The 14,554-nt window shown below is 56.0% G+C and overlaps 1 protein-coding gene across 1 annotated transcript in view; it reads right to left on the bottom strand.

Moving 5' to 3' along the window:
* The window catches only part of ZNF638 (zinc finger protein 638), a 51,860-nt gene extending 48,313 nt beyond the window's left edge, over positions 1–3,547 (bottom strand). The window contains 3 exon segments of the mRNA XM_058804351.1: positions 112–1,179; positions 1,181–1,826; positions 2,976–3,547. Of these exon segments, the coding sequence (XP_058660334.1) occupies positions 112–1,179; positions 1,181–1,630 (1,518 nt within the window). The 5' untranslated portion in view covers positions 1,631–1,826; positions 2,976–3,547.
* Positions 3,548–14,554: the final 11,007 nt, after the last annotated feature.

Here is a 14,554-nt window from a genome sequence, read left to right as displayed (position 1 = left end):
CAACCTTGGCGACCAGCATCCCAATCCACAGAATTCCCAGGGCAAACAACCAGCGGCAGGAAAAGGTGCCGAGTACACACGCTTAGGGAATAATCTGGGAAAGCCACTCACCTTCATATGAGTGCATTCAAGGTTACACAGAGAACACAAATGTGGGAATATTCGTGGCGACGTGGCATAGTAGTCGTTCATCATGGACGGGGTGGGCAGGCGTTTGCTCTTCTCGGGGAACACGGGCAGCCAGGACGCCTTCACCACCCCGAACGGGGATTTGATGGGCTCCTGTGCTGGAGAGTGGTAGGGTTTGTGGTAGGGTTTGTGTCCCGCCGAGGCCCCGCCGGCGGCGCTGGGCCCAGGATGGGTGCTGGGCCTGGGATGGGTGCTGGGGCCGGGATGGGCGCTGGGCCCAGGATGGGCGCTGGGGCCGGGATGGGCGCTGGGGCCGGGATGGGCGCTGCCAGCGTCGCGCTGCTTCTGCTCGTGCTGGCTGATGGCGGCCAGGAGCCCGGCCGAGAAGGGCGGCGGCGTCAAGGGCGGCAACACGTGCTGGGTCACGGGCGGCTGGACCAGCGGCGGCATCACCGGGGGCAGCATGGGCTGCGGCAGCGGCGTGGGCAGCAGCGCCGGCAGGATGGGCGGCAGCACCGGCGGCATGGGCGGCTGGGACGCCGGCTTCACCACCGGCAGTACAGTGGGCGCGGCGCTGCACAGCACCGGCACCTTGGCCGGCGGCTCGGCCGGGAAAAACGACGGAGCGGGCGAGGAGTCGGCGGGAAAGGCCGGCAGCTTGATGAGGTCTTCGGCCGGGAACACGGGGTTGCACGGCACGTTGGGCACATTGGGCGGTGGGACGGCCACCGGCACGCTCTGCTCCCGCTGGAATTCTTCTCTGCTCTCCGCGCTCGAGCTTTCGGGATTGAAGACGCGCGCTTCCAGCGGTTCCTCGGGCAGCGCCTCGGGGTTGTAGGTGCGGATCTCCAACGGGTCCTCGGTGTAGCCGTACTTGCTGGCGTGGCCGTAGTCGATCACTTTGCTCTTGACGGCGGTGCCGCTGCTCTCGCCCACCGGCTCCTCCCCCCGGCTCGGAGCGTGCAGGCCGGGCACGGCGTGGCCCATCTTGCGGATGCGGATCTCCCGCAGGATCCGCGGCATGTTCTCGGGCGTCAGCTGGTCGTCGGGGGTAGCGGCTCAGCTCCTCCAGGTCCTCGTTGGACAGCCCAAAGCTCGCTAAAATGCTGGAGGCGCTTTCGGGCGTGTAGCGGTTCTGGGGGTTGGAGTTCTGCTCCAAGACCGGCGCCGGGCCGGGCGGCTTCGGCCCGGCGGTGCCGGTGGGGCAGGGGCCGCCATCCCAGCGAGTGGCACGGGGGTCTCCTTTCTGCTCCTGGTGCAGGCCGGTCTTCTCCTTGACTTTCCTGGGATCGGCCCTGTGCAGCGTGACGCGGACGTTGATCCTCTGCGAACCCGTCCATTCCTGCCCCGAGAATCTCTGGGGCGCTCCTTGGGGCGTCGCGGGCGCGGCTTTCCTGGGAGGCCCCGCCGCGCCTCCGGCCCCGAACGCTGCCGGGGGTTTGGTGCCCGCCGGGTTGGGTCCTCTGGGCCTCGGGGGCAAGGTTCCTCTGGGGCTAAACATTGCGTCTTTCAGCAATGCCTGGCGGACGCCAGCGTGGGGAGGCGCCCGCCCGCCGCTGGCAGCCAAGTGCTGGAGAGCCAAGTGGGTCTTAATTTGGGCAAGCTGAAAAGGAGGAGGGCCCAACACAAGGGGGCTGGCAAGGCCAAGGTTCAGGGAATTCACAAGTGGTGCGAAACTTTCCAAGAACAACACAAAGCTGCAAGTTAAAAGACAAGGATTAGATGGGTCATCTTTGGCATCTGCTCACAGCGGCTTCTAGGACGGGGAGAAAAGCAACCCGAGGCACGGAAGCGGGATTTGCACCACAGTTTAAGGCACTCAAAAGTCACAAAAATATCATTTTCTTTCACTGTTTAAAATTTTAAATATAGAGAACAGGTGATTAATCAATTAAACAGCTGATTAACAAGCTTAACCCAACAAATTGGATCTCACAGGGAACACAACCGGTGGTGACACTTGCAACAGCATCGCTTAAAACCTGGCATTTCACTTCTTTGTGACAACAGAATTTGGGTTGAATTACAATTAATAATTTTAGGAGCAGTAAGGCAAAGCGTGAAACCCCCCTGTCGGGAGGGTGACGAGGGATGAGCTGGAAGTGGAACCACTGAGGTGGAGAACTCCAACCAGTTCCAGCTGGGTGGAGCTGAGCCGAGGCCGGAGCGGTTTCCAGGAGGACACTCCCATGAGCGCTCTCATGGGCGAAGAGCAAACCCTGCAAGAATTCACAGGGTGGGACGAGGCTGCAATTCTGTGCGTAGAAAATATCCAATCTCTCCAAGAGCTTAAATAGAAAGGGTTTGAAACAGAGAGAAGTAAAACCGTACAGGAACAACAACAAAAAAATCTCCACACAAAAAGCACCGTGATCAATGGAAGTGGGGCTTGGTTTGGGTGAAATCACTGAGAATTTGGTGCTGCGGGGTGGTAAAAGAAGGTACAAATACAGGGAGAGGAAAATGAAACACCACAGAGTTCTGGAGAGAGAATCACACAAGGCTTTGGGCTGGAAGGGACCTTAAAGCCCATCCCATTCCACCTCCTGCCATTCCCATTCCCACACCTCCCGTTATCCCAGAGTGCCCCAAGCCCTGTCCAAGCAGGTCAGGGATGGAGACTGAGATCAGTGAAACATCAAAGAGCAGCAAAGTCCCTGTGCAGCTCCTCGGGGACCGAGCGAGGACAGCGGGAATTCTGGATTTAGGGCGAAGACAAAGCAGCAGCCACAACATCAGCACGTCCCCAGCTCCATCCCCGTTCCCAACCCCGAACACGGCACTGCCGGAGCAACGCTGCAAAAACTCCCAACCCTGTCCCAGCCCAAACCAGGAAAACTCCAAACCCGGGAATTCCTCATTTCCCCCTTGTCCATCTCTTGTCTCCTGGAAATGAACTCTTCTTGCAGCTTTTCCAGGAGTTTTCCCGGCCGTTCCCGGAGCTCTGCGCTGAGTTCCTGCAGCACCAAGGTTCTCGTCTCTCCGATGCCCGTCACGGGGTTTTGTTTTCCAAGCTCGTGGAAGTCGACTCCAGCTGGAAGTTTTTCCACGAGCAGAGGTTCACACTGAGATCACAGCTCAAGGAACAAACCTTACAGGGAATGACCAAACACAGGTGCAGGACAGCAGGATTTTCCAGCACAATTCCCGGAGTTTGTTCCCATCTGGGTGTGAGGTTTTTTGAGGAATTATTTAATTTGAACCAAGTACAAACTGTTCAGGCTCAGGAGAAATGTGAATCCTATTAATCCTCGCCAAGCAAACAATAACCAGATTCCCACCAGACAGCATTCCCAAAATTCTGGCCTCTCACCCAATATTCCTCCTCCCTCCATAAATTAAATTGGATTTCAACAGGAGCTGCATGTGAAGCCAAGTTTGTTCCACAGGGCTTCCAAACAAATGTGAACCAACATTCCCCGAGCCACCTCCTGCCTTTCTGATTGCGTTTTCTCCAGAATTCCCAGCACTGGAGGACAAAAATTCCCTCTGAGCCCATCCCTGTGGGAAGCACTTGGAGAAGGAATGCTGTCAAAGCCACCCACCACCAGGACAACCACGAATGGGTCAGCAGAGCAAATCTGAAACACCACCAACCTTAATTCCACGGATCAGGAATCTCCCAAAGGAGGAAAAAACACAGAATTCCCACAGGATGGGTTTTTACCTCTCCAGGTATTTCCAGGTGCTGCATCTCACACGGACAGCTGGGAGCAGGGAAGCTCCCACAGCAGGATCAGGGATAACAACTCACCTCTGACACCTCAGGGATAGAATCCAGGTTGGGAAAGACTTGGAGCAACCTGGTTTATGGAAAATATCCCCATCCATGGCAGGGGGTGGCATTGGATGGGGTTTGAGGTCCCTTCCCACCCAAACTAGTCCGGGATTCTAGGAAGGGCTGCGGACAAGGAGCTCCTGAGCGACCTTTCCAAAGGAAATGCTGGAAATGCTCCTAAGGAAATGCCAAGATGGAGGAAACAATGGTCTGGAGATATCAGGGAGAGCCTCACCTTCCTCCTCCAGGCAGCTTTGTTTGGGAAGTGTCGGAGCCTCGGAGGCGCCGCTGCTGGGACAGGGACACCACAGCAGGGACCGAGCTCTGAGCTGGGGCTGTGGCGACACTGAGTGGAAATCATGGAATGGTTTGGGTGGGAAAAGAGCTTAAATCCCATCCAATCCCATCCCCAGAGCAGGGACACTTCCACTATCCCAGGCTGCTCCAAGCCCCAATGGCCAACCTGGCCTTGGACACTGCCAGGGATCCAGGGGCAGCCACAGCAAATCTGGCAATTCCAGCCCAGCCCCTGCCCACCCTCCCAGACAGCAAGTCCTTGCCAAGATCCCAGCCCAATCTCCCCTTTCCCAGTGGGAGCCATTCCCTGGCTCCTGTCCCTGCAGGCCTTGTCCCCAGTCCCTCTGCAGCTCTCCTGGAGCCCCTGCAGGGACTCTGAGCATTCCCTGGATTTTTCCCTTCTCCACGTGAACATTCCCAGCTCTCCCAGCCTGGCTCCATCTCCGTGGCCTCCTCTGGACTCCCATCCTTGTCTCTGTGTCCTGTCTCTCCACCTCTCATGTCCCAAGTCCCTCTCCAGCTCCCCTTTAGGCTCTGAGCTCTCCCTGGAGCTTTCCCTTCTCCAGGAGAACATTCCCAGCTGATCCCTGGGAAGGGCAATCTCAGAACTTCAGAGCACAACACAAAAGCTGAACGACACCTTCCTTGCTTTCCCCTCAACTTCCCGCCTCCATTTTTCCAGGCTTCCCAATGCAGATGGAGAAACAGAAAGTTTTGGATTTTAAACTCTCCCTGGTGTTTGCAGAGCCTGGATTAGAGCACAGAGCAAAAATTCCTGCATGGAGGAAAAGGACAAGGAACCTGCACCAGCACAGAATCCTGGGATTATCCCGGCTGGAAAACACCTCTGGGATCATCCGGTCCAAGCTGTGCCCACTGCCCACCTTGGCACTGAGTGCCACAACCAGGACCACCAGGGATGGGCACTCCAAAGCTCCCTGGGCACCTCCAAGGCCTGAGCACCCTTTCCACAAGGAAATTCCACCCTGAGCCTCCCCTGACACAGCCTGAGGCCGTTCCCTTTTATCCCATTATTCCCTGGGATCAGATCCCAACTCCCCCTCCCTGTCAGGGATTTGTGGAGAGCCACAAGGTCCCTCTGGAGCCTCCTTTTCTCCAGGAGCCCCAGGAGAAGGCAGAAGAGGATTTCTCCTGTTACACAGAAGGTTCATCCAAAAGGAAATTCCAAAAGGAGAATTTCCTGATTTGTCCCTATAAATAGCATGGAATTTTCTGGCTCTGTGCTAACTCCAGAGCACATAAACAAAGCTGGAACCAAAGCCATGCCTGGGAAGCTGCTGTGCCCTTCCAAGAGCTTTTCCAGAACTGACCCCACAGATCTCACCAAGTCCACTCCCAAGACCTGGATCTCCTTTGCAAATCCCCTGCTCTTCCTATGTTTGATGGCAAAATCTTGGAATGTTCTGGAAGAACCTGGATTTTCCTCCTCTTTCCTGTGCTGCCCATCCAGAGGGTGCCGTGGTCCTTCCCTCTGGAGAATTCCTCACCCACAGCAGCCCAGATGTTCTCTCATCAAGGTCAGGACTTGGGCAAGGCATTCCCAGCCCTTTTCCTGCAGCTGGGAATTCCTTCTCGAGATTCTGGATGGCTCTGGATATTTCACAACCCTCTGGATCTCTGGGATTGTCATCTCCAGACCTCCCCTTGCCAGCACAACCCCACCTCGAGGGGACATCCCAGTTCCAGCAGGAGCTCCTGGAGTTTCTGGGTTATCCGTGGTGTCCATCCTTATTATCCCTCTATCCTGGGATCTTCCAGCTCCTCCCAAATCCAGCAGAGCACGACAGATCCAGGAGGGCTGGCATTCCAGGTTCTGCCATTCATGGTGGGCTGGCATTCCAGGTGAGTTGGCATTCCAGGTTGTGCCACTCCAGGTGGGCTGGCATTCCAGGTTGTCCCATTCCAGGTTCTGCCATTCGTGGTGGGCTGGCATTCCAGGTTCTCCCATCCATGGCGGGCTGGCATTCCAGGTTCTCCCATCCATGGTGGGCTCCCATTCCAGGTTCTCCCATCCATGGTGGGTTGGCATTCCAGGTTCTCCCATCCATGGTTGGCTGGCATTCCAGGTTCTCCCATTCATGGTGGGCTGGCATTCCAGGTGGGCTGGCATTCCAGGTTCTGCCATCCATGGTGAGCTGGCATTCCAGGTTCTCCCATTCATGGTGGGCTCCCATTCCAGGTTCTCCCATCCATGGTGGGCTGGCATTCCAGGTTCTGCCATTCATGGTGGTCTGGCACTCCAGGTTCTCCCATCCATGGTGGGCTCACATTCCAGGTTCTCCCATCCATGGTGGGCTCGCATTCCAGGTTCTCCCATCCATGGTGGGCTCGCATTCCAGGTTCTCCCATCCATGGTGGGCTCCCATTCATGGTGGGCTCCCATTCCAGGTTCTCCCATCCATGGTGGTCTCCCATTCATAGTGGGCTGGTACTCCAGGTTCTCCCATTCCAGCAGGACCACCTGCCTGCTCAAGCAAGAATTCCCAGGATTTTCGAGGTGAAAGCAGCTCCAGGCAAAATCCTCCCTGAGGACATTCTGGTTACCAGCTCCAGATCCAGCAGGATCTCAGCTGGGATCAGTGGATTTGGAATTCCAAGAGCCAGGATCACTGGGAATGTTCCAGCCACACCAGGACACACAAGGGGTTGGGATGTGTCGTGGAGGATGAGGAAGAAGAGGAAGGCAGAATGGGAATGGTCCCGGAGCACCTGGATAATGGGAAGAGGACAAATCCCAGCCTGGAAATTTGGATTTGCCAGGAAAAAGGGAACATCAAAGGCTGAGCTGGAATTGTAAAGCCTGAAGGAAGCAGATCCTTGAAAAGGACCAGGATGGGAAAGGAAGCATTGAATAAAAAAACTCCTGGGATGAGATAAAACCATGGGGGAAAAGGGACCCAAACCCCAAGCAAAGTTATTCCTCCCACTCTGTGCCATCCTGGAAGCCAAAATCCCATTTCCCCACTCCCCTATCCCAGTTTTCCTATGGAAAAGGACATTTTGCAGGTATGGAATATCCCTTCTGCCACTCCAGGCTCATTCCCAGCTCAGAGAAAGCCAAACTCAGCTCCCAAATCCCAAACAAAACTCCCAGCAAAAGTCAATCCCATCCCAAGCAGAACATCAACACCAGCCCTGAAATCCACTGGAATATTCCCAAAATTCTGCCCCATCCCAGCCTTCGGGGTAGGTTTCTATCCAAGAAAATAAAAATCAGGACAAGCCTTTCAACCAAGAATTCCTGAAACAGGACCAGAATCAGGCATTTTCACACCAGGAATTTTCCTCAAGTTCCACTTTCAGAGCAGCACAAAGTTTGATAAATCAATTTAAACACCAGCAACAGGTCCCCGACTCCATCACTCCCATTCCTGCCTAAAATTCCTCCAAAAAAAGGCCAAATTCCACACAGAATATTTAACTGATGGCAAGGAAGTAGGAAAATAGGTTTTATTTACCTTCAAGAGTGAAAGATAAAAGGGAAATACCCAGATGAGGTCCTTGTGTGGCAGCAAAATCAACTCAAATCCCAAATTAGGGAAGGAAAAGAGGGAAGAGAAGGAATCCAGGTTTTGGAAGCCTTTGGAAAATCTCACCCTTGGATAAATATCCTCAATTTCAGCAGAAATTGGGGAAGAAGAGGGTGGGCTGGTCCCTTCCATCCCCACAGCCCAGGGCAGATTTAAATGGGGAAAAAGAAATTAAAAATTAAATTCAGGATACTCCTTTTCCTTGGGGAATGTCTTATCCCAAAAAAAATCATGAGCTCATGTCAGATCCACCCTCTCTGATGCTCCCAGGAGCTGACTGAAAGTTTTGGATGTCCAGGGAAGGATCCCACGTCAGAGAAAGGAGCAAAAAACCCCCAAATAAACAATATTTAAACATCAATTCTGGGTTGGAATGAGATTTTTTGGGGCTTGGTTTGGGTTCTGAGTCAAAAAAAACTATTAAGTTTTATGTAAATACTCTTCAAAAATTACCCTATAAAAAGAGATTTAAAAAAAAAATTAAGTAACAACCCACATTACATTTTTGGTTTAAAATAACAGTAAAAACATCCAAGGAGCCTGCACTAAAATCGCATTTTAAAAAAGGTTAAATCCCCCAAAAGAGGAAGTTCCTGCAAACCACGTGATGCTACTGAGCTACAGCATTTGGCCTTCCGTAAAAATCATTTTTCTTTGGGTATTTTACCCAATTCTGCTCAATTATTCCTGTTTTAAAGCAGAAAAAAGGGAAAATCCGCGTTTTTAACTCGAACCACGTGGAGGTGCCTGAGGTCACGTCCAGGTCCTGAGGTGCAAACCCAACCTAAGGCTGGTGTTGCTCTTTTTAGGGTCAATTTTAACCCAAAACCACAACTCCCAGCATCCATATCCCATTGTTTTAACGTAAACATGCTGAATTTATGGATTTATAATCCTGTGTAAGGATAAAATCAAGGCTTTGAGTGTTGTTTGACGTGTAGGGGAATGGAGGGAGGACCAGGGCAGTTTGACCTCACTTCAAACCGCGTAAACCCGAGACTGAAATGTCTAAAAAACCAAATTTAAATCCGTGCCGGGTACAAAATGTGGCGAATCCCTTGCGGGGTTGCGGCTGCAGTGCAGGTCGGTGGCTACAGGGCGGCTTTATCCGCGTGCCGGAAGAAAAAGGATAAAAGATTAACGACAAAGTGACTACAAATAAAGGAATAAAGGAGAAGAGATAAAAAAAATAAACAATAAACACCCACAGCCCGAAGCTCCTCATGAGGGCCCCTCAGCCGCCCCCCCCCCAGCCGCCATTACGCGCGTCCCCCTCAGCCCTCACCGCTGGGGAGGGGGGGCGGCCGCCGCTCGCCTCCTACCTCCGCCGGCGCGCAGCCGCCGCTCTCCCCGCGTCCCCCGCCGCCGGGACGAGCCGGGAAGAAGCCCCTAAAAGCGGGGAGAAGTCCCTAAAAGCGGGAGGAAGCCCCGAAAAGCGGCGGGGAGAGCCCCGGGAGCGGCGGGCGGAGAGACATGGCGCGCCGGGCGCTCTGCGCGTGCGCGGAGGCAGCGCGGGATTCGCTGGGGGGAGGTGGCGGAGAAGGGGGGGCCGCGCATGCGCGCCGTGTGCAAAAGGGCAGCCGGCCCCTGCCGCGGGGCATGCTGGGAGCTGCCCTCATATAAAGCGACGGCCGAGGCGCGCGCCGCCTCAGAGTGGCGCTGGCGTCCGTAGTGTTCGGTTGCCGGCTTTTGTTGTATTATTGCTACTTTTGGCACTTCGGCGGCTGTTTTTGTAATTCCCGCAGCGTATTCTGCCCTCCTTGTGGTCCCCTCGTTGTTTTGCTGTGTGTAGCACAGCCCTTCCCGCCCTACTGCCGAGCCCCGCCAGTCCGTGAGGGACCGGGAGCTGTATTGTTCCTCTGCTCGTCAATTAACACTTAGAGCCTTAATTTCATCCTTACTCTGGCATTTAAATCCATAAATTCAGCATTTTTACCTTAAAAAGGGGGATCTGGCTGTTGGGAATTGTTGGTTTGGGTTAAAATTTGCCTTAAATACAGAAATACCGGCCTCAGGTTGGGTTTGCACCTCATCCTCCCTCAGCAGCAGCTTCAGGAATGCTCCTCCAGCCACGTGGGTTTATTCCAAATTTTTCTTCTGGGCTCTTTGGAGAAACAATTTCCCCAGTAATTCCAGGGAAAACCATGAGACATTTGACATCCATGAGGGTTTTTGGGATGAATTATCCATCCTTGGAATGACCAAGGTCGGGTTGGAAAGGAATTGGAGCAGCTTGGGATAGTGGGAGGTGTCCCTACACATGGATGGGGTGGAATTTTTGGGATTTAAGGTCCTTTCCCACCGTAAATCAGCGGGATTTCCTTTGGAGCAGCAGCAGAAATCCCTGGAATTTCCAATGGGTTCAGGTCCCTTGGGACACAGTGAGTCACTGTCCCCAAATCCAGGTTCATGTCCCACAAAAACACCTCAGAACCCACAAAAAACCCTTAAAAGCTGCCATTATTCCCTTAAAATTCCCCAAATCCCAAAGCAGGGGTGGCACCAGCCCTGCCCCATCCCACCCCGCATTTCCAGGGAATTCTGAGGGGATTTTGGGGCTGCTGGAAGCCTGGCAGACACCTCCAGCTGAATTTGGGGTTCCCACAGCTAAAATTACTCCTTGGGGCTGAATTTCCCCCCAAAAAATAAAAGAAGAATCCCTAAATTCCTACATGAAATTCCCAGCTGAATTCCATGAAATTTGCCAATTCCAGCCTGAGGATCCTTCCTGATGAAAAGAATTGGGAGGGAAAATCCATGGTGAACCCAAAACAGCTTTTGGGGTGAGCCCCAAAATCAGGGGATTTGGTCATTTTAAATTAAATAAATGAAGGAAATTAAGGAATTTAAATTGAAGAATTGAAGGAATGATGAAAAATATTGAAACTAAAGGATGAGCACAAGGTATTCTGCTCTTTTAGGGGTTTTGAGAAATCCCAAATCACTTTTACTCATCCTGGGAGTTAAAATAAATCCCAAAAAAATCAAAATCTGGAAATGTGAGGAAATCCCAAAATTGATGAGCCCTAAATCCTCCATCCCACAAAGATTTGGGGGCTGAGGAGCAAAATTTTGGGATTCAGCCAGAAATGAGGGGATTTGGGGGATTTGGAGCAGCAGGAAAAGCTGAGGGAGCTGGGGCAGGACAAAAAGGGGATTTGTGGGGTGGGAATTGGGATCTGGGGACAGGAATTGGGATCTGGGGACAGGAACTGGGATTTGGGGACAGGAATTGGGATTTGGGGACAGGAATTGGGATCTGGGGACAGGAACTGGGATTTGGGGACAGGAACTGAGATTTGGGGACAGGAATTGGGATCTGGGGACAGGAATTGGGATTTGGGGACAGGAACTGGGATTTGGGGACAGGAATTGGGATTTGGGGACAGGGGGAATTCTCCTCCTGGCAGAGCTTTCCCAGCCCTGCCGCAGCTGCCGGCGCCAGTCCCCGTCCCTGGGGGTGCTGGTGGCACTTGGGGACATGTGGTGGCCTCGGGGTAATGGTGGCGCTGGAGGCTGGGGGCAGCTGCTGGCCCCAATTAACTCATTAACTCATTAACTCATTAACTCATTAACTCATTAACTCATTAAGCCATTAGCTCGTCAGGTGGCTCCGGGGGTCGCGGAGCTCTCAGCGCTGTCCCCAAGGGGTGACAGCAGATGGGGCCACCAGCCCCGGGGGGACCGCGCTGAGCGACAGCGGCGCCGGGGCGGGGACAGGACAGGGACACAGGGGACACAGGGGACACAGGGGACACAGGGGACAGCCAGCCCGGGTAAATGATGGGGACAGCACAGGGACAGCCAGCCCTGTGTCACTGTTGGGGACAGGGGACAGGACAGGGGACAGCCAGCCCCGAGTCTATGTTGGGGACAGGACAGGGACAGCCAGCCCCGTGTCACTGTTTGGTGACAGCCAGCCTTGTGTCACTGCTGGGGACAGGACAGGGGACAGCCAGCCCCGTGTCACTGTTTGGGGACAGGAACAGCCAGCCCCGTGTCGCTGTTGGTGACAGCCAGCCCCGTGTCCCTGTTGGTGACAGCCAGCCTTGTGTCACTGCTGGGGACAGGACAGGGGACAGCCAGCCCCGTGTCGCTGTTGGTGACAGCCAGCCCCGTGTCACTGCTGGGGACAGGACAGGGGACAGCCAGCCCCGTGTCGCTGTTGGTGACTGCCAGCCCCGTGTCGCTGTTGGTGACAGCCAGCCTTGTGTCACTGTTGGGGACAGGACAGGGGACAGCCAGCCCCGCGTCGCTGTTGGTGACAGCCAGCCCCAGCCGCTGTCGCTGTCCCCTGGCCGTGCCCTGGTGTCGCTGCCATCCCAGCCGCTGTGTTACATTGCTGTCATCGCCGGCCGCGTGCCCGTGTCGGTGACATTCCCGTCCCCACTCGGTGGCCCTCGGTGACCTTGCGGGGCTCTCCTGTCCCCCCCTGTCCCCCCCTGTCCCCTCTGTCCCCTCCCGCCCCACAAACCCCTCCTGCATTTGCGACACTGCCACCCCAAACCCCACAGGACATCTGTCCCCAAGGTGCCACCCCCAGTGCCACCGCAGTGTCCCCACCCCCGAGGTGCCACCCCCGAGGTGCCACCCCCTTGTCCCCTCCCCCGCGCTATTTCTGTCCCATCCGGCGACACCGCTGTCCCCAACCATACAAGGAGCCACCCCGGGGGAGGACACTTGTCCCCGAGTGTCGCCTTGTGGGTGGCCCGAGCTGCTGACGGCGACACGAGCTCGGGGATTGTCACCTCCCGCTCCTTGGGGACACTTCGCGGTGTTTGTCCCCTGTTTGTGGGACCGAGCCGGGATTAGCGCCCGCCGAGGTGACACAAATAGCTCTGGCGACACTGGTGGCCCTCGCGGTGGCCTTGGGGACGCATTTGGGGACACTGCCCTGCATCCAGCCCCGCTGTGTCCCCGAGCTCCGGGGGGAATTGTCCCCGTCCCGCTGGGGACACTGGGGACACTGGGGACACTGGGGACACTGGGGACACTGGGGACAGCCCACCCCAAACTGGGGACACGGGGGACACTGGGGACATTGGGGACACGGGGGACATTGGGGGGGACACTGGGGACACTGGGGACAGCCCACCCCAAACTGGGGACATTGGGGACATTGGGGACAGCCCACCCCAAACTGGGGACACTGGGGACATTGGGGGGGACACTGGGGACACTGGGGACATTGGGGACACTGGGGGGGACATTGGGGACATTGGGGGGGACACTGGGGACATTGGGGACAGCCCACCCCAAACTGGGGACATTGGGGACACTGGGGACATTGGGGACACTGGGAACACTGGGGACATTGGGGACAGCCCACCCCAAACTGGGGACACTGGGGGGGACACTGGGGACATTGGGGACACTGGGGACATTGGGGACATTGGGGACAGCCCACCCCAAACTGAGGACATTGGGGACATTGGGGGGGACATTGGGGGGGACACTGGGGACATTGGGGACACGGGGAACAGCCCACCCCAAATTGGGGACATTGGGGGGGACACCGGGGACACTGGGGACATTGGGGGGGACACTGGGGACATTGGGGACATTGGGGGGGACACTGGGGACATTGGGGACACTGGGGACAGCCCACCCCAAAGTGGGGACGCTGGGGACATTGGGGACATTGGGGACACTGGGGACATTGGGGGGGACACTGCGGACATTGGGGACATTTGGGACACTGGGGACATTGGGGGGGACACTGGGGACATTGGGGACATTGGTGACATTGGGGACACCGGCCAGGCCAGGGCAGGACCCCGCGCCTGGGGAGGGACAAACCCCAAAGGATCGGGGGGGGCCCGGGCCAGGAGCACCCCTGGGGGACCCCAAAACCGCCCAGGGACCCCAAAACTGCCCAGGGACCCCAAAAGTGCACCTGGAGACCCCAAAACCGCCCAGGGACCGCAAAACTGCTCAGGGACCCCAAAACTGCACCTGGAGACCCCAAAACCGCCCATGCACCCCAAAACTGCTCCCTGCGCCCCAAAAATCCCATCCCGGAGCGGGGAACGGTTTTGGGGTCACACCGAGGGGTGCGGGGACATTTTGGGTCCCCCTTTTCTGGGGTTCCCCCAAAAGTGCCCATGGAGCTTCCAGGGAATCCTCCAGGACACGGAGACCCCAAAACCGCTCCCTGCACCCCAAAAGTGCCCACGGACCCCAAAACTGCCCATGGAGTGTCCAGGGGATCCCCCAGGGCACAGAGACCCCAAAACTGCTCCCTGCACCCCAAAAACCCCATCCCGGAGCGGGGAATGGGTTTGGGGTCACACCGAGGGGCGAATCCCCCAAGAGACCCCAAAACTGCTCCGTGCACCCCAAAACTGCTCCGTGCACCCCAAAACTGCGCCCTCCACCCCAAAATTCCCATCCCGGAGCAGGGAACGGTTTTGGGGTCACACCGAGGGGTGAGGGGACATTTTGGGTCCCCCTTTTCTGGAGTCCCCCCAAACTGAGCATGAATCCTCCAGGGAATCCCCAGGTGACCCCAAAACTGCTCCCTGCACCCCAAAAATCCCAGCCCGGAGCGGGGAATGGGTTTGGGGTCACACCGAGGGGTGAATCCCCCAAGAGACCCCAAAACTGCTCCGTGCACCCCAAAACTGCGCACGGACCCTCCAGGAAACTCCCCAGTGCACGGAGACCCCAACATTTCTCCCCCCACCCCAAAACTGCCCACCGAGAGTCCTCAGGACACGGAGACCCCAAAACCGCTCCCTGCACCCCAAAACTGCCCATGGAGCCTCCAGGGAATCCCCCGGGACACGGAGACCCCAAA

Source organism: Ammospiza caudacuta, chromosome 4 (genome assembly GCF_027887145.1).
Source record: "Ammospiza caudacuta isolate bAmmCau1 chromosome 4, bAmmCau1.pri, whole genome shotgun sequence".
Lineage (NCBI taxonomy): Eukaryota > Metazoa > Chordata > Aves > Passeriformes > Passerellidae > Ammospiza > Ammospiza caudacuta.
Note: the sequence above shows the minus strand (reverse complement) of the source record. Positions and strands in the feature narration are given on the sequence as shown.